The sequence below is a fragment of the Capra hircus genome, chromosome 6 (assembly GCF_001704415.2).
Source record: "Capra hircus breed San Clemente chromosome 6, ASM170441v1, whole genome shotgun sequence".
Lineage (NCBI taxonomy): Eukaryota > Metazoa > Chordata > Mammalia > Artiodactyla > Bovidae > Capra > Capra hircus.
This window is the reverse complement of record NC_030813.1, coordinates 78,056,779-78,076,371: the sequence shown is the minus strand read 5'-3', so window position 1 is coordinate 78,076,371 and position 19,593 is coordinate 78,056,779. Positions and strand designations below refer to the sequence as shown.

Sequence of the window (19,593 nt, the reverse complement as noted above, 5' to 3'; positions counted from 1 at the left end):
AATCAAGGTAAATAGGAAGTGTTCAAACAGGAGATGGCAAGAGTCGACATCGACATTTTAGGAATCAGTGAATTAAAATGAATGGGTGAAATTAATTCACATAACCTTTGTATCTACTACTGACGTCAAGAATCCCTTAGGAGAAATGGAGTAGCCCTCATAGTCAACAAAAGAGTCCAAAACTGCAGTACTTGGGTGCAATCTCAAAAATGACAGAATGATCTCTGTTTGTTTCCAAGGCAAACCATTCAATATCACAGTAATCCAAGTCTATGCCCCAACCACTGTTCTGAAGAAGTTTAACTTGAATGGTTCTATGAAGACGTACAAGACCTTATAGAATTAACGCCAAAGAAAGACATGTCCTTTTCATCAGAGAGGACTGGAATGCACAAGAAGGAAGTCAAGAGAAACCTGCAGTAATAGTCAAATTTGGCCTTGGAGTACAAAATGAAGCAGGGCAAAGGCTAATAGAGTTTTGCCAAGAGAACACACTGGTCATAGCAAACACCCTCTTCCAACAACACAAGAGACAACTCTACACATGGATGTCACCAGATGCTCAATTCTGAAATCAGATTGATTATATTCTGCAGCCGAAGATGGAGAAGCTATACAGTCAGCAAAAACAGGACCAGGAGCTGATGTGGCTCAGATCATGAACTCCTTATTGCCAAATTCAGACTTAAATTGAAGAAAGTAGATAAAACCACTAGGTGATTCAGGTATGACCTAAAACAAATCCTTTATGATTATACAGTGGATGTGACAAATAAATTCAAGAGATTAATCTGATATAGTGCCTGAAGAAGTATGGATGGAGATTTGTGACATTGTACAGGAGGTGCCAATCAAGAACATCCCCAAAAAAAATAGAAATGCAAAAAGTCAAAATGGAGGTCTGAGGAAGCCTTACAAATAACTGAGAAAAGAAGAGAAGCCAAAGGCAAAGTAAAAAGGAAAGATATTCCTGTTTGAATGCAGAGTTCCAGAGAATAGTAAGGAGAGATAAGAAAGCCTTCCTCAGTGATCAATGTAAAGAAATAGAGGAAAATAATAAAATGGGGAAGACTAGAGACCTCTTCAAGAAAATTAAAGATACCAAGGAAACTTTTCATGCAAAGATAGGCATAATAAAGGACAGAAATGGTATGGACCTAAGAGAAGCAGAAGATATTAAGAAGAGGAGGCAAGAATACATAGAAGAACTGTACAAAAAACACCTTAAGGACCCAGGTGTGATCATTCATCTGGAGCCAGACATCCTGGATTCCGAAGTCAAGTGGTCTTACGAAGCATCACAACAAACAAAACTAGCTGGAGGTGATGGAATTCAGGCTGAGCTATTTCAAATCCTAATAGATGATGCTGTTACAGTGCTGCACTCAATGTGCCAGCAAATTTGGAAAACTCAGCAGTGGCCACAGGACTGAAAAGTTCAGTTTTCATTCCAATCCCAAAGAAAGGTAATGACAAAGAATGTTCAAACAACCACACAATTGCATTCCTCTCACATGCTAGCAAAGAAATGCTCAAAATTCTCCAAGCAAGGTTTCAACAGTACATGAAGCAAGAACTTCCAGATGTTTAAGGTGGTGTTAGAAAAGGTAGAGGAATCAGAAATCAAATTGCCAACATCCATTTGATAATAGAAAAAGCACGAGATTTCCAGAAAAACATCTACTTTTTCTTTAACTGTTAGATCACAATAAACTGTGGAAAATTCTTTAAGGGATGGGAATACCAGACCACCTTACCTGCCTCCTGTGAAACCTATATGCAGGTCAAGAAGCAACAGTTAGAACCAGAATGGAACAATGGACTGGTTCCAAATTGGGAAAGGAGTATGTAAAGGTTGTATATTGTCATTCTGTCTATTTAAGTTATATGAAAGAATACTTTATGGGAAATGCCTGGCTGGATGAAGCACAAGCTGGAATCAAGATTGCTGAGAGAAATACCAATAACCTCAGATATACAGATGCCACCACCCTTATGGCAGAAAGCTAAGAATAACTAAAGGGCCTCTTGATGAAAGTGAAAGAGGAGAATGAAAAGGCTGGCTTAAAACTCAACATTCAAAAAAAGAAGATCATGGCATCCAGTCGCATCACTTCATGGCAAATAGATGGTCAAACAATGGAAACAGTAACAGAGTTTATTTTCTTGGGCTCCAAAATCACTACAGCCATGAAATTAAGACCCTTGCTCCTTGGAAGAAAAGCTATGACCAACCTAGACAGCATATTAAAAAGCAGAAGCATTACTTTGCCGACAAATTGTGTCTAGTCAAAGCTATGGTTTTTCTAGTAGTCATGTAGAGATGTGAGAGCTGACCATAAAGAAAGTTCAGCACTGAAGAACTGATGCCTTTGAACAGTGGTGTTGGAGAAGACTCTGGAGAGTCCTTTGAACTGCAAAGAGATCCAACCAGTCAATCCTAAAGGAAATCAGTCCTGAATATTCATTGGAAGGACTGATGCTGAAGCAGAAGCTCCAATATTTTGGCCACCTGACATGAAAAGCTGACTCACTGGAAAAGACCCTGATGCTGGGAAAGACTGAAGGCAGAAGGAGAAGGGCATGACATAGGATGAGATGGTTGGATGGCATCACTGACTCGATGGACATGAGCAAGTTTGAGCAAGTTCCGGGAGTTGGTGGTGGACAAGGAAGCCTGGGTGCTGCAGTCTGTGGGGTCGCAAAGAGTTGGACACGACTGAGTGACTGTACTGAAGTGAAGACATGGAAGCAACATAAAAGTCTACTGACAGAAGAATGAATAAAGAAGATATAGTTTACACAATGGAAAATTATTCAGACATAAAAAAGAAGGAAATAGTGATATTTCTCCTCCCACCTTCAATCTTTCCCAGCACAAGGGTCTTTTCAAATGAGTCAGTTCTTCACATCAGGTGGCCAAAATATTGGAGTTTTAGCTTCAGTATCAGTCCTTCCAATGATTATTCAGGACTGACTTCCTTTAGGATGGACTGGTTGGATCTACTTGTTGTCCAAACGACTCTCAAAATTCTTCTCCAACACCACAGTTCAAAAGCATCAATTCTTCAGTGCTCAGCTTTCTTTATAGTCCAACTTTTCATTATAGTCATACATGACTACTGGAAATGCCATAGCTTTAACTAGCCAGACCTTTGTTGGCAAAGTCATGTCTCTGCTTTTTAATATGCCGTCTAAGCTAGTCATAACTTTTCTTCCAAGGAGCAAGTGTCTTTTCATCATTTGGTTTATCTTAAAAATCATCTCACACATGAAGAAGAAATTCAATCAATGAAAGGATTATGTATACTTAGTACTAACTTATGATTGTAGTCAAAATTGAATTTGGTGGTGCTTACATTGTAGGAATTCACAATGTCCACATCGCCATTTTGAAGCACTGGGAAGTTTTGGGCAGTTATGATGATATCTTGCTATAAATCTATTTATAACGTGACAATTTCATTGTAAAAAAAATAATCTGTCACTTTGAACAGTGATGCAAAGCACTGGTCTAAACGTCTTTCTTTCATGTACCAGTAAAAGACTATTTATTAGAAACTCAATTAAATATTGGAGTCTTGATAGTTAGCTACTCCTAGGATCAAAAGCTCAAAGGTTTTGAGGGCACTTGAGTATATAGTGAGTTAAAAATTTATATTTTCAGATATCTTTATAATTCTCAACATGATTTTAATAGATTTTGCTGTTCAATCACTAATTTAACCCTGAAACAATGTTAGAAAATAATTTTATTACCCTCATTTACCTGATTAATAATGGGTACAGTGAGTTCAGATAATGTGCTGTAGAAGAAAAGGCAATTACTTCAAGAGCTGGAATTAGGACACTAAGTTTCCTAAATTTTCTTATCCTAACTTCCCTTCAGATTATAAAACAAGCAAATAAATTATGATGACAATACCTATTATGGTACTATGGATCAAATAATACAATGTAAGTAGACATTAAAGAAATTATATCAATTCCTACTATCACTGGCCTCTCTGAGGCCTGAAGTCCTTATCAAATCTCTACTTTTTGCAATCTCCTTAAACTTTATTACTTATTTTTCTTATAAAGTATTTCTCACTAGAATTGCAGATGCAGCTCCGGCTGCTATTTTTAGACATGTTTATCTACCGAAGACAATCAAGAACCTGAAAAATTTAAGGGTAAGGATTTAGGATGTGTTAGAAGATTGCAAGTTTTGTGTTTTTTTTTTTTTTTTTTTGCTTAAAAATGCTACCATGTCTCAAAAATAAAACAAATAAGAGGAAGAATGCAACTAATACTCACTAAAATAATATAAAATTTACTTAAAATACACACCATAAAAAATTGAACCTTATTTCAGGCTACCTCAACTCTGTCACTCATTTTGCTTAAAGTTATGGCATTTCATCTTCTTTGATTTCTTAAGGTCAAATTAAGGCTTTCCCCTACCTGGAGGAGGAAATGGCAACCCACTGTGGTATTCCTGCCAGGAAAATTCCATAGACAGAGGAAGCTGGCCAACAATTTTTCATGGGGTCGCAAAAAGTCAGACTTGACTGAACGACATCACGCCCACCACGTGTTTCTACAGCATTCTCTAACACAACAATAAGACATTTCTCATAAGACACTAATTTTACTGATTATTTATCTGTATTACTAATTAAATCAGAAATGTTGTCCAACCCTAAAACAGTACTTATATACTTGAGGAACAAATGAAGGGTGGGATTAAGTGATTACAATGAAATAAATTGAGATTGATAAAACTAACTTTTCTTCCATGTTTCTCTTAATTAAAAACTTAAATGTTCCCATACAATGTAACTTTAACAAGGTGATCAAACTTAGTGACTCCTATAAGTGGCTTCCTTTTGCAGTGGGAGTGAAAGTGTTAGCCGCTCATTTGCACCTGACTCTGCAGTCCCATAGCCTGTAGCCCACCAGGCTCCTCTGTCCATGGAATTCTCCAGGCAAGAATCCTGGAGCGAGTTGCCATGCCCTTCTCTATGGGATCTTCTCCACCCAGAGACTGAACTTAGGCCTCCAGCATTGCAGGCAGATTCTTCATTGTGTGAGCTACACAATGGGAACGATATACAGCATCTCCTACAAGGTATTATTTTGCCCAGAAAATTTAACCTGGATTTAATTATGAGGAAACAATCAGAAAGATTGAGATTGTGAAACATTCTATAGGACAAATAACCTGAACTCTGCAACATATCATTTTCATGAAAGACAAAAATAGGTAGAGTTACATCTAAAGAAGAGCAAAAAAATGTCACAACTAAAGATAATGTGTGATGTTTGAGTAGGTCCTAAGTGGAAACACAATGGCTATAAAGCAATTTATCAGGATAATTAGAACACATGTGTATGAATTATACAGTAGATGATAATACTGAGTCAAAGTTAAATTTCTTGTGTGTTTTAATGGTAGAGACTTTTCCTGAAACACATTTGCTGCAAGATTTAGGAATTAAATATTATAAAATCAGCTATTTACTTTCAGGGAGTCAAATAATAAAATATATATGTTATATACATACGGAGAAAAGTATAAGTCAAATGTGTCAAAAATTTAAATGTAATTCCAAATAAGGAGTATGTGAGTGTTTACCACTGTTTCATCTTTTTCTATTAAAGTTCTATAAAGAGTATAAAATATAAGTAATGAAAAAAATTTCAGAATTACCCCAGTTCAGGATTTTGTTCTTGTCCCTTCTGCCTAGAAGAGTCTTTCCCTAGATGATCTGTAAGACTGATTCTCATTTCTTTCAGATTTCTGTTCAAAATACTGAGCTTAGGGTCTAGCAGAGGAGGCAGACAATAAAATAGCATACTAGCAAATAAATTATTTCAGATTTTAATAAATCTATGAAGGAAACATATCACTATGAAATTGTTTGATAAGAAAATCCAGTAATAGTTCTTGGTTCTAAGAGGTTGTCAAAAATTTTGATAGAGTTAGTATTTAAGATTATTCAATAAAATTTTACATTTTTGAAACCATTTTGTATTCATAGAATTTTACATATTTGGAGGGTATTTAATTTATGAGTTACCTACTTTTATTTTTTTTCGTCTGAATAAATACATCAATTAAAGTATTATATACTTTTGTTGTTCAGTCTCTAAGTCATGTCTGACTCTTTGTGATACCATGAACTGCAGCATGCCAGGCTTTTCGGTCCTTCACTATCTCCCTGAGTATACTCAAACTCATGTCCATTGAGTCAGTGATGCCATCGAACCATCTCAGCCTCTGCCACCCCCTTCTCCTCTTGTCCTCAATCTTTCCCAACATCATGGTCTTTTCCAATGAGTCAGCTCTTCACGTCAGATGGCCAAACCACTGGAGCGTCAGCTTCAGCATCAGTCCTCCCAGTGAATATTCAGGACAGATTTCCTTTAGGAATGACTGGTTTGATCTTGGTGTCCAAGGGACTCTCAAGAGTCTTCTCCAACACCACAGTTCAAAAACATTGATTCTTCGATGCTCAGCCTTCTTTATGGTCTAACTTTCACATACATACATGATTACTGGAAAGATCACAGCTTTGACTAGATGGACCTTTGTCCACAAAGTGATGTTTCTGATTTTTAATACATTGTCTAGGTTTGTCATAGCTCTTTTTACAAGGAGGAAGCATCTTTAATTTCATGGCTGCAGTCACCATCCACATTGATTTTGGAGCCCAAGAACAGTTATGAGTTTTAATCTCTACCTTCACCTCAAACCCATTACAGTACAGATGACAATAAATAAAATGAGAATTAAAAAAACTGGGAATGAATGTGTACAACCTTTATCAACAAACATTAAACATTACATTTTTCACTAATAAAATCATTTCTTAAACTCTTAACTTTTCTTTTGGACTTTAAAAATAAAATTACTCTTTTTAAAAAGCAAGTACTTTCCTTCATGTTCCACTGCAGAATCCTGCAGTATATTTCCTTCTAACCTAGAAAGCCTAGTAATAAAATATCTGACACACAGAATCCATGGTATGAAGTTAAAAATTTCAAAATTGCTTGAAATTGTTCAAATTGTTTTAAATCAGTATTAAATTAAAAAAAATACAATGTATTTAAACAGAAAAATAATACCTATACTTGGACTGGGGTAATGTTGAAGTAGAAGCAATAGGATATATTAAACTAAAAAGAAAAGAGAGGGCAAAAGAGAGATGCAAGCATCAAACTAAGGAAAATGAAGTCTTTTAAACATAATAAAAATCAACATCAAGCTGAACTGACAGGAATGATCATGGGGACTTTTTAAATTCTCTCCCCCAAAATTATCATTTGAATAGAGGAAAAAGCTATCAGTGATTTCTAAAGGATTTGTTACTGTGTTCTCAAAAACCACAGTAGAAATGTTAGTCAATTAGTTTGAAACTTATGACCCTGCAAGCTAAAATACTTCTCCCAAACAGATTGTTCACAAAGAGAATTACTAGTAGGAGAAGAGACAGACATTTGAATTTAGTGTATTCAACATTTTACTGAACAGCAGACAAATCTGCACATGATTCCAATAGTGAAAAGTTTTTTAAAATGCCATACATACTACCACAGTTTGGTATAAAACTGTATTATATAAACTTTCATAATGGAAAGAGAAGAAAATCTAAAAGAGAAGAAAATCAAATGTTTCCATAGACAAGAGAAGCAGAGAAAACTCAAAAGTAGTTAACCAGCTGTGTAGGACTGAGCAGGACCCTGTGGGGCTCCCAGGCAAAAAAGTCTTTCCATGTTCCCTGTTTCTCATACAAACAGTCTACACTCAGCCTCCATGATCTTCCCTGAGTTCCAAAGGACAGATTCAAACAGTTGCTAATAAGAAAAGAGAGGAGATGAAGAGACAAGGAAGGAGCAGTCAAGAAATCATAGTGGCGCCTCGGGAAAGGGTTCTGGTTCCTCCTTAAGGCATATACATAGCAATGTCTTTGAGTTCTGTACAGAACCAAAACCCCCACCAAATGAAAGTTGTTAACTTACTGAAGCCTCCTTCATTGCAGACAGAAGGTCACAGAAGAACCTCAAAAACCACAGAAGCTCATCCAAAGACCACCTGATGCCAGATGAGCTCTGGATTGAAGGAATGCAGGCCCTGCATGCACCCTGATCCTTCTCAGCAACCCTGCCTGCAAACTCTAAGACTCCTCACAACAGCCCCTCAGGTGGGGATGCAAAATTTTGAGGGCATTAACCTGCAGTAGCCCCCTTTACTTGCTAAAGCAATGTTCTTTCCTAAATCACCCAAAATTCTGCATCTGAGATTCAATTTATAGGAAAAGGAGTAGCAAGGCTGTATATTGTCACCCTGCTATTTAACTTATATGCAGAGTACATCATGAGAAACGCTGGACTGGAAGAAACACAAGCTGGAATCAAGATTGCCAGGAGAAATCTCAGTGACCTCAGATATGCAGACGATACCACCTTTATGGCAGAAAGTGAAGAGGAGCTAAAAAGCCTCTTGATGAAAGTGAAAGAGGAGAGTGAAAAAGTTGGCTTAAAGCTCAACATTCAGGTAACGAAGATCTTGGCATCCGGTCCCATCACTTCATGGGAAATAGATGGGGAAACAGTGGAAACAGTGTCAGACTTTATGTTTCTGGGCTCCAAAATCACTGCAGATGGTGACTGCAGCCATGAAATTAAAAGACGCTTACTCCTTGGAAGAAAACTTATGACCAACCTAGATAGCATATTCAAAAGCAGAGACATTACTTTGCTGACTAAGGTCCATCTAGACAAGGCTATGGCTTTTCCTGTGGTCATGTATGGATGTGAGAGTTGGACTGTGAAGAAGGCTGAGTGCTGAAGAATTGATGCTTTTGAATTGTGATGTTGGAGGAGACTCTTGAGAGTCCCTTGGACTGCAAGGAGATCCAACCAGTCCATTCTGAAGGAGATCAGCCCTGGGATTTCTTTGGAAGGAATGATGCTAAAGCTGAAGCTCCAGTACTTTGGCCACCTCATGAGAAGAGTTGACTCATTGGAAAAGATTCTGATGCTGGGAGGGATTGGGGGCAGGAGGAGAAGGGGACGACCGAGGATGAGATGGATGGATGGCATCACTGACTCGATGGATGTGAGTCTGAGTGAACTCCGGGAGTTGCTGGACAGGGAGGCCTGGTGTGCTGCGATTCATGGGGTTGCAAAGAGTCGGACATGACTGAGTAACTGAACTGAACTGGTGCACAGAGGCAGGTTTTCAGTAATATTGTCACTTCATGCGTGTGAGTGCTAAGTCACTTCAGTTGTGTCTGACTATTGCGACCCTATGGACTCCTCAGACCGTGGGATTCTCCAGGCAAGAATGCTGGAGTGGGTTACCATGGCTTCCTCCAGGTGATCTTCCCAACCCAGGGATTGAACCCATGGTTTTTATGTCTCCTGCACTGGCAGGTGGGTTCTTTACCATTAGCATCACCTGGGAAGACCTACTGTCACTTTAGTGCATCCCTTTCCTTCAAAAATCATTCTTAATGCTTCTCTTCCTTGATAAACTGCAAACTAGCTGAGGCCAGTGACCTCCTTTCTCTTACTTCCCACAATATTTTGTGGGGATGGGTTATTCCAGAGCTTTTGGAAAGACAGAGTAACCATTTACTAAGAAAGAAAAGACTGATAGGAAAACACCAAAAGTGTTGTTCTGGAATTGTGACACTGATTAGAAGTCTAGATGGATATATCAAGTTAACTATTGAATCTAGGAGTCTGGAGTTAAGAAATGGAGATAGAATCTGGGGATCATGAGATGATGGTTACAGCATACCACCATATGAAATCAACTACAGAGAAATGGATAGTGCCTGGAGTACATCTAGGATTATACTCCTGGTCAGGGCAACAACAAGAGGCTGTGGAGATGGGGAGGCACCAACAAAGGAAGCTCAAAAGGACCAGTTGCTGAGGTAGGAAAGAGATAAGAGAGAATAGCGTACCCAAGGCAAAGTGTTCCAGAATGTGGCTGATGCAAGTTTTACACAGGTTACCTTCCTAAATTCATCCCACTTATCCTTCAGTGCAGGTCACTTTTTTGATAAGTCCTCTCTGAGCAGTCCTGCCTTAGATGAAGCCCTTCTGTGTCCTAAATCACAGTGTAGGTATCAATTATAAGGCTTATCACAATTATGACTGAAGCTTTATTTCTCTGCCCTTTCCTTCCCCTCAAAAATGTAAGCATCATGAATGACCTAAGTTCCACTGGAATGCTAGAATCTTGTGGTATCTCTGGCAGGTCAGAAGGAATGAGTTACATTTATTGAGAACCTATTGTGTAACACATCAATATCTTTACTTAGGTGCTTGAAAAATATTCTTTAAAAGAAAGAAGGAAGTACTGAATGAATTGCAGAGATAACACAGATGATAGAAAAGAGCAACTCAGTACAAAGGTAGAGCCCTGGAGTGAAGATACATCAGGACACCAACAGATTAATAGCAACAGCATCTAGACTCAGCTAATTCTTCTTGCTCTTTCCAAGCTCATCAAGCAAAATTCTCCAATGTAATTTTGTTTTCTTTATAGACTTTCCTGTGGAATTAGAAACTGATAACTAGACAATGTAAATATCTATTCTAACTGGCTACTGCATATCTCACTGTGCATGAATAAACTAGCCTTCATTTCTAGACATTAGTCTAATGTAAGTTTGGTTGCTGTGTTTCCTTTCGGACTTTCAGGGATGATCATTCTGTTTGCTTCTCGTTTTTCAAGTGTCAAATTCATGTTGCATGATCAAGATGGGAATGACTCATAGCTGCAAGAGATTGTGATAGAGAAAAATCAAGGGCATACTTTGTTACTGACTGCTGAAGGAAAATACTGATTTCCATTTATTTTATCTCTTTTTGACACACAAGAATGGTCACAGTCAAGATTCTTGTGTAATGGACTGAGTAGAGATTGTTGCAATGGACTGAGCAAAAAATTGCATTTTCTTGTTCCTTGAAATAGGATCCATTTTCCTGTGTTTGAATTTATACCCTAAGCTGAAAAGAGAGAATCCTAGAGTCATAAGAACATATTCCAGGTTTAAATCTAATATTTGTTAGTGTAGCCAATCTTGCTTAGCTTATCAATTTGTGAAGTTCTGACAAAATACTGTTTGTAGTCCTTAAAAGACCAAATTTGATTGTGTTGACACAGCTAAGGTAATTTATTAGCTGCTGAGTGGGCTTGGATTTGGTTTTCCTCTAAGATACCTTTATCATTTTTAACTTCAAAAGAGCCAAAGAAAATTTTGGATAAAATTATTGGATTGACGATATCAGGTAGATAAAATCTTTGCCATGGTTTTTATGTTTTAAGATGTATTGGAGAATGAATGATACTTCCTCTATTTTTATTGACATCAGGAAGATGAGAAGAGAATTCACAATCATAATTCCTTGTTACAACCTATCTATCACTCTCTATAGCTAAGTTAGTAATCCCTTTGTATTTTTATATCCTAACTATATCTGAAATCTAAATACTCATCCTGCCTTCCATGATAACCAGTCACCTAGAGAGAGACTGATGCATCCAAGTTAGCCATGTTTATGATTTTGGAAACAATCTATTACCTGAATATTTCCTTAGAATTGTGTCTTCTGAATGGGCAGAACCATTATTACAATGTGTTTAATGGCTATTTTCCCAATACTCATTTTGAGAGTATTTGATCTCATGTATGGCTCCTTAGTCTTCAGCCTAACAGATTCTAGCTTCCTAACCCCATTGCCCTGACCTGTAGTGCTGAGGTCCTATCTTGTCCAGATCATGAGGATATGGTCTGACATTTATTCATACAAAATAAAAGCAGGGAATAAAAGGGGAAGTTTTATCAGCAAAATTTTATTTCATATCAGATTTCAAGATTATGGACTATATTGATAATAGAAAAAAAGAAAGAGTTCTTTGAATCATCCACTTTGGTATAGGTTGAATATCAGAGAGTTCTTGAATAGAATTACTACAAAAGCTAGAATACTCTCCAAGATAGGGGCAGAGGTAAGACTTTTTATAGTTAGTGTCTTAACTGTATGCTAAGGAATTTTATCGTACGCTATATATCTTACCTTAACTTCCACATGTGCCATCAGTACTGCAAAATTGGTTAGGTGGTTACAAGAGCATGTAGTATGTGTCTTATTTGTTGTCAGGAGCCGACAGCCTTGGGTTGACCAGTAACCTGTCATTGTGCGCTTGGAATAGCTCCAAAATGAACAGTTAGGATTGAAGTTTTCCTCAGACTGCTATAGAAAAAAAAAAAAAAATCAGTACAGCCAATAACTACTTTATGATCATGCAAATTAAGTAGGCATTTTATTTACATCTAACAAAACTTCATACTATGTTCCAGTATTTCTGGAGATGTCTACCGATGTTTTCATATTAAGTGGGGCTTATCAATTCTAAATAAAGTTGAATATATGAATATATGTTATTTACGCCCCTTGATTACAGGTGAATTCATTTAAAAATAATATAAAAGGGATACTAGTATTATCTCAGCATCACATCAATTAATATATCCTACAAAGCAAAGAATTGCTGTATACAATAAACTTCTGAGATGATAAGAGTGAAAGTGAAAGAAAAGTGAAAGTGAAAATTGCTCAGTCTTGTTCGACTCTTTGCTACACCATGGACTGTAGCCCACCAGACTTCTCTGTCCATGAAATTCTTCAGGCAAAGATACTTAATATTCTAAGAACTATGGCTGCCATTCATTCTACAGGGGATCTTCTCAACCCCAGGATCAAACCTGGGAATCCTGCATTGCAGGCAGATTTTTTACCATCTGAGCCACCAGGAGAGCCTCTCTGAGAGAATAGTCTTTAAATTTTTTTGTTCAATTTACACTACAATCTTTGTATATGCATAAAATTATATCTACACACAAAGGGCATAATTATTTGTAATGTCAGATGTGTAGTTATGCCCAGTTCCACTGAACATATTGGTAGTTCTTTTTAATTACAGAGAAGTATTTATAAATCCATCTATGAATACTTTTACCTAATTGCTACTTTTGAACTGTGGTGTTGGAGAGATTCTTGAGAGTCCCTTGGGCTGCAGAGAGATCAAACCAGTCAATGCTAAAGGAAATCAGTCCTGAATATTCATTGGAAGGACTGACACTGAAGCTGAAGCTCCAATACTTTGGCCACCTGATTCGAAGAACTGACTCAATGGAAAATACCCTAATGCTGGGAATGACTGAGGGCAGGAAAAGAAGGGAGCAACAGTGGATGAGATGATTGGATGAAATCACTGATTTGATGGACATGAGTTTGAGCAAGCTCCAGGAGTTGGTGATGGACAGAGAAGCCTGGCATGTTGCAAGTCCATAAGGTTGCAAAGAGTCAGACACAACTGAGCGACTGAACTGAACTGAATTGATATACATATACAAGAATTACTCTCCTCCCTCACTTTGGGGAAAAAAGTCACTATTTCATAGAAAATGAATTTTTATATGTTAAATAATATGGACAATGAAAGGAAATTAATATACTTCATAATTATAACAAATATAATGTGGATAAACATTTTCTTACCTTGATGTGTTTAACAGTGAACACCACAGGATCAGCCAAATAAACCTTATTACTGAACTCTTTGTTTATGGCCGCTGTAATAACTGGAGAATTGACGATAACAGAATGATTGGTGGACATGGCCTCTGTTCCTAACTTCATGCTGGCATTCTCCGTGGACAAATAAGGACCCAAGTTGTTATAAAGGACAAAGGCCACTCTGATCTCTCCTAAAATAAGTACATATATATTGGGAAGAAACTAATTAGCTTGTACATCCATTTTAGACTAGGTGTTTCTAATTAGATTATAATCAAATTTATATATTATATATATTCACAACAAAATTCAAACATTCATTTCAACCAAAGTGCCAGTCATTCATGAGGAAAGGAGAGTCTAATGATATGAAAATAACTACATATCAGTACTAAAGAAACAAACAAATAAAAAACCTCAATCCCTATCTCATTCGAATCAAAGAGAGTCTGGAATAAAATATCAGATATCTATGTGATCTTTGGGATAGCAAAGATTCTTTGGATAGGGACCTAAAAGCCACTAATTATAGAAGAAAAAGATGGCAAACTAAATTTTATCAAAATTGAAAATCTGTGTCTACCAAAATACAAAATTAAGAAAATTAAGAAGATAGCCACAAACTAGGAAATATAAATGCATATGACTCATAAATATATAAAGCATTTCTTCTACTCAACAAATAATTTCATACTAAAATGGAAAAACATAAAATTATTATAAAGTATTATTATACTTTATTATAGATATATAAAAAGCTAACAGATACAAGAAAAACTATCAACATTATTCATAATTAGGGAAGTAAAAATCAAAATAATAATGAGATAGCATTTCATACCCACTAGAATCTCCACAACTCACACTACAAAAGACTAGCCACACTAATGTTGGTAAAAGTGTGGAACAAATGAACCTCTGCATACTATTGGTGGGAGTTCAACTATTTGGAAAAATATTTGGCAATTTCTTATAAAGTTAAACGTATATCTACCCTTACTAGATACATGGAAACATATATACACAAAGAAAGAAAAGGTTGTATAAGCATGTTTATAACTACCTTATTCGCAAAAGTCCAAAAATAGAAACAATTCAAAGTATATCAATTGGAGAATAAATAAATTATGGCTTATTAAAATAACAGAATTACTATGCATCAATAAAGAACAAACTAATGACAGATGGAGCATCATGACTGAATCCACAAAATATTATACAGAATTAAAGAATACAGATGGAAAGAATATATACTTTATTATTCCAATTACATGAAGTCTAAGAACAGACAAAATTTGTAATTAGAAATATTAATGAGAATAAAGCAGTTCATCAGTTTGGGAGATGGGGTGAGAAAACCAGAAAGAGACATCAGGACATTTTCTGGGTTGTTGTTCAGTTGATAAATCATGTCCAGCTTTTTGCGATCCCATGGACTACAGCATGCCAGGTTCCATGTCCTTCACTATCTCCTGAAGTCTGCTCAAATCCATGTCCATTGACTTGGTGATGCTCTCTAACAGCCTCTTTCTTTGGCACCCCTTCTGCTTTTGAATTCAGTCTTTTCCAGAATCAGAGTCTTTTCTAGTGAGTCAGCTCTTCGTGTAAGTTGGCCAAAGTATTAGAGCTTCAGCTTCAGCTTCAGCTTCAGCATCAGTCCTTTAAATGTATATTCAGGGTTGATTTCCTTTAGGATTGACTGGTTTGATCTTCTTGCAGTCCAAAGGACTTCTCCAGCACCATGATTCAAAACTATCAATTCTTTGACATTTAGCCTTTTTTATAGTCCAACTTTCACATCTGTACATGATTACTGGAAAAAACATAGCTTTGACTATATGGACTTTCACCTGCAAAGTGATGTCTCTGATGTCTAGCTTTGTCATCGCTTGCCTTCCAAGGAGTAAGCACCTTTTAATTTCATGGCTGCAGTCACTATCTGCAGTGATTTTGGAGCAAAAGAAATTAAAGTCTGTCACTGCTTATAGTTTCTCCTTCTATTTGCCATGAAGTGATGGGACCACATGCCATGATCTTAGTTTTTTAATGTTGAGTTTCAAATCAGTTTTTTCATTCTCTTTCACCCTCATCAAGAAATTCTTAGGTCCTCCTCAATTTCTGCCATTAGAGTGGCATTATCTGCATATCTGAGGTTGTTGATATTTCTCCTGGCAATCTTAATTCCAGTTTATGATTCATCTAGTCCAATATTTCACATGATATATTCTACGCAGAAGTTAAATAAGCAGAGCAACAATATACAGACTTGTTGTACTCCTTTCCCAATTCTGAAGTAATCTGTTGTTCCATGTCCAGTTCTAACTGTTGCTACTTTCAGTTCAGTTAAGTTCAGTTATTCAGTCAGGTCCAGCTCTTTGCGACCCCATTGACTGCAGCACATCTGGCCTCCCTGTCCATCACAAATTCCTGGAGTTTACCCAAACTCATGTCCATTGAGTCAGTGATGCCATCCAACCATCTCATTCTCTGCCATCCCCTTCTCCTCCAGCCTTCAATCTTTCCCAGCATCAGGATCTTTTCAAATGAGTCAGCTCTTTGCATCAGGTGGCCAAATTATTGGAGTTTCAGCTTCAACATCAGTCCTCTCAGTGAACATTCAGGACTGATTTCCTTTAGGATGGACTGGCTGGATCTCCTTGCAGCCCAAGGAACTCTCAAGAGTCTTCAACACCACATTTCAAAAGTATCAATTCTGTGGCCCTCAGATTTCTTTATAGTCCTACTCTCACATCCATACATGACTACTGGAAAGACCATAGCCTTGACTAGATGGGCCTTTGTTGGCAAAGTAATGTCTCTGCTTTTTAATACACTGTTTAGGTTGGTCATAACTTTTCTTCCAAGGAGTAAGCGTCTTTTAATTTCATAGCTGCAGTCACTATCTGCAGTGATTTTGGAACCCCAAAAATAAAGTCTGCCACTGTTTCCCCATCTATTTGCCATGAAGTGATGGGACCAAATGTCATGATCTTACTTTTCTGATGCTGAGCTTTAAGCCAATTTTTTCACTCTCCTCTTTCACTTTTATCAAGAGGCTCTTTAGTTCTTCTTCACTTTCTGCCATAATGGTGGTGTCATCTGCATATCTGAGGTTATTGATATTTCTCCTGGAAATCTTCATTCCAGCTTGGGTTTCATTCAGCCAAGAATTTCTCATTATGTATTTTCCATATAAGTTAAATAAGCAGGGTGACAATATATAGCCTCGACATATTCCTTTCCCGATTTAGAACCAGTCTGTTGTCCCATGTCCAGTTCTAACTATTGCTTTCTGACCTGCATACAGATTAAGAGGCAGGTCAGGTGGTCTGGTATTCCCATCTCTTTCAGAATTTTCCAGTTGATTGTGATCCACACAGTCAAACGCTTTGGCATAGTCAATAAAGCAGGTATAGATGTTTTTCTGGAACTCTCTTGCTTTTTCGATGATCCAATGGATGTTGACAATTTGATTTCTGGTTCCTCTGCCTTTTCTAAAACCAGCTTGAACATCAAGAAGTTCATGGTTCACTATTGTTGAAGCCTGGCTTGGAGAATTTTGAGCATTACTTTACCAGCATGTTAGATGAGTGCAATTAAGAGATAGTTTGAGCATTCTTTGGCATTACCTTTCTTTGGGATTGGAATGAAAAGTGGCCTTTTCCAGTCCTGTGGCCACTGTTGAGTTTTCCAAGTTTGCTGGCATATTGAGTGCAGCACTTTCACAGCATCATTTTTTTAGGATTTGATATAGCTCAACTGGAATTCCATCACCTCCACTAGCTTTTTTCGTACTAATGCTTCCTAAGGCCTATTTAACTTCACATTCCAAGATGACTGGCTAGGTGAGTGGTCACACCATCATGATTATCTGGGTTGTGATGAATTTTTTTGAATAGTTCTTCTGTGTATTTTTGCCACTTCTTCTTAATATCTTCTGCTTCTGTTAGGTCCATACCATTTCTGTCCTTTATCGAGTCCATCTTTGCATGAAATATTTCCTTGGCATCCCTAATTTTCTTGAAGAGATCTCTAGTATTTCCCATTCTATTGTTTTCCTCTATTTCTTTGTACTGATCACTGAGGAAGGCTTTCTTATCTCTTCTTTCTATTCTTTAGAACTCTGCATTCAAATGGGTATATTTTTCCTTTTCTCCTTTGCTTTTCACTTCTCTTCTTTTCTTAGCTACATGTAAGGCCCTCCTCACATAGCCATTTTGCTTTTTTACATTTGTTTTTCCTGGGGATGGTCTTGATTCCTGACTCCTGTACAATGTCATGAACCTCTTTACCTGCATATGAATTATTCAGGCAACAGGTAATGTGGTCTGGTATTATTACCTCTTTAAGAATTTTCCACAGTTTGTTGTTATATACATAGTTAAAGGCTTTAGTTGAGTCAATGAAGTAGAAGTAGATGCTTTTCTGGAATCCCCTTCCTTTCTTTATGATCAGTGAATACTAGCAATAAGATCTCTGTGTCCTCTGCCTTTTCTAAACTCAGCTTTTACATCTGTAAGTTCTCAGTTCACACACCACTGAAGCCTAGCTTGAAACATAACCTACTAGAATGTGAAATGAACAACTGTACACAAATTTGAACATTCTTTGGCATTGGAATGAAACTGAAATTTTCCAGTCCTGTGCCTCCTGCTCAGTTTTCCAAATTTGCTGCCATATTGAGTGCAGCACTTTAAAAACATCACTCATCTTATTTTATGTGATGTAACAGAGAAATGTATAACTGTCAAATTCATCAAGCTAAATACTTAAGATCCTGTTGTTCAGTCACCAAGTCATGTCCGACTCTTTGTCACTCCACAGACTGCAGCACGCCAGGCTTCCCTGTCCCTCACCATCTCCTGGAAATTGCCCATGTTTGTGTCCATTGAATCTGTGATGCTATCCAACCATTTCATCCTCTGCTCCCCTCTTCTCCTTCTGCCTTCAGTCTTTCCCAGAATCAGGGTCTTTTTCAATGAGTCAGCTCTTTGCATCAGGTGGCCAAAGTATTGGAGCTTCAGCTTCAGCATCAGTCCTTCCAATGAGTATTCAGGGTTGATTTCCTTTAGGACTGACTTATTTGATCTGTTTGCTGTCAGATCAAATTAAGCAAGGAGATCAAACACTTAAGTGCATTATTATATTCCAATTATTTCTCAATTTCAATTAAAATAAAATAAAATATTCAAAATCTTTACCTGTAGTTACTGAAGGGGAGGGAGTCTGGGAGAAGGAAGGATTGGGAGTTTGAGATTAGCAGATGCAAATTATGTAGAGAATGATTAAACAATAATGTCCTACTATAGAGTGCAGCATATTTAATATCCTGCAATAAACCATAATGGAAAAGAATGGATATGTATATTGTAAATATAACATTGTAAATAACTGTATTTCAATGAATTTTAAAAATTCCTTACCTGTCTTAAACCTCAACTATCATATTCAAGATCACATTCTTTTTATGTCCTTCTACCTTATTTTTTCTCTTGTGACCATCTCTTATAAATCCCCTATAAAATTAACTTTTTAGCATGTTTCTCTTAAATTTCACATAATTTCCTTACTTAAAGCCCTATGTCTTACTTCCAGTAAAAATCCATTTTGGTTCCCCAAGAGACAGGCACTGTCCTGACCACCGTAGTAACCAAGACAGGGAAATCCCTGAATCTTAGAGTGAAGTGGGAATAAAGATAAAAATTAATACATTTTTTGAGGAAGGAGGGGCTGTCCAATATCTAAATTGCACTCCCACATTTGGGAAATGCCCTACTCTTAGATACTTATAGACACAAAAGGGACATATATTTGCTTTCCCAGCCTGCCTTTCAAAGAGGTTGCTTGGGGCACATCAGTTCAACGTGTCCAGTCAGATGCACTAGCCTCAGATTTCAGGTGGGGAGCTGGTGACTCAAGGAAGTAGGAGGTGGAGCAGCAGCAGCAGCACCTTCCCTTGAGGCAGTAGTGACATATCACAGCACTGTTTCTGTGTGATGACACTGG

The 19,593-nt window shown here is 37.2% G+C and overlaps 1 protein-coding gene across 9 annotated transcripts in view; it reads right to left on the bottom strand.

Moving 5' to 3' along the window:
- The window catches only part of ADGRL3 (adhesion G protein-coupled receptor L3), a 945,437-nt gene that overhangs the window by 124,927 nt on the left and 800,917 nt on the right, over positions 1-19,593 (bottom strand). For all 9 annotated transcript variants that reach the window (XM_013964661.2, XM_013964654.2, XM_013964662.2 and 6 more), the window contains 2 exons: positions 13,570-13,778; positions 12,085-12,261 (listed from right to left, as the gene is read on the bottom strand). In XM_013964661.2, the coding sequence (XP_013820115.1) occupies positions 12,085-12,261; positions 13,570-13,778 (386 nt within the window). The remainder of the gene's footprint in view (positions 1-12,084; positions 12,262-13,569; positions 13,779-19,593) is intronic.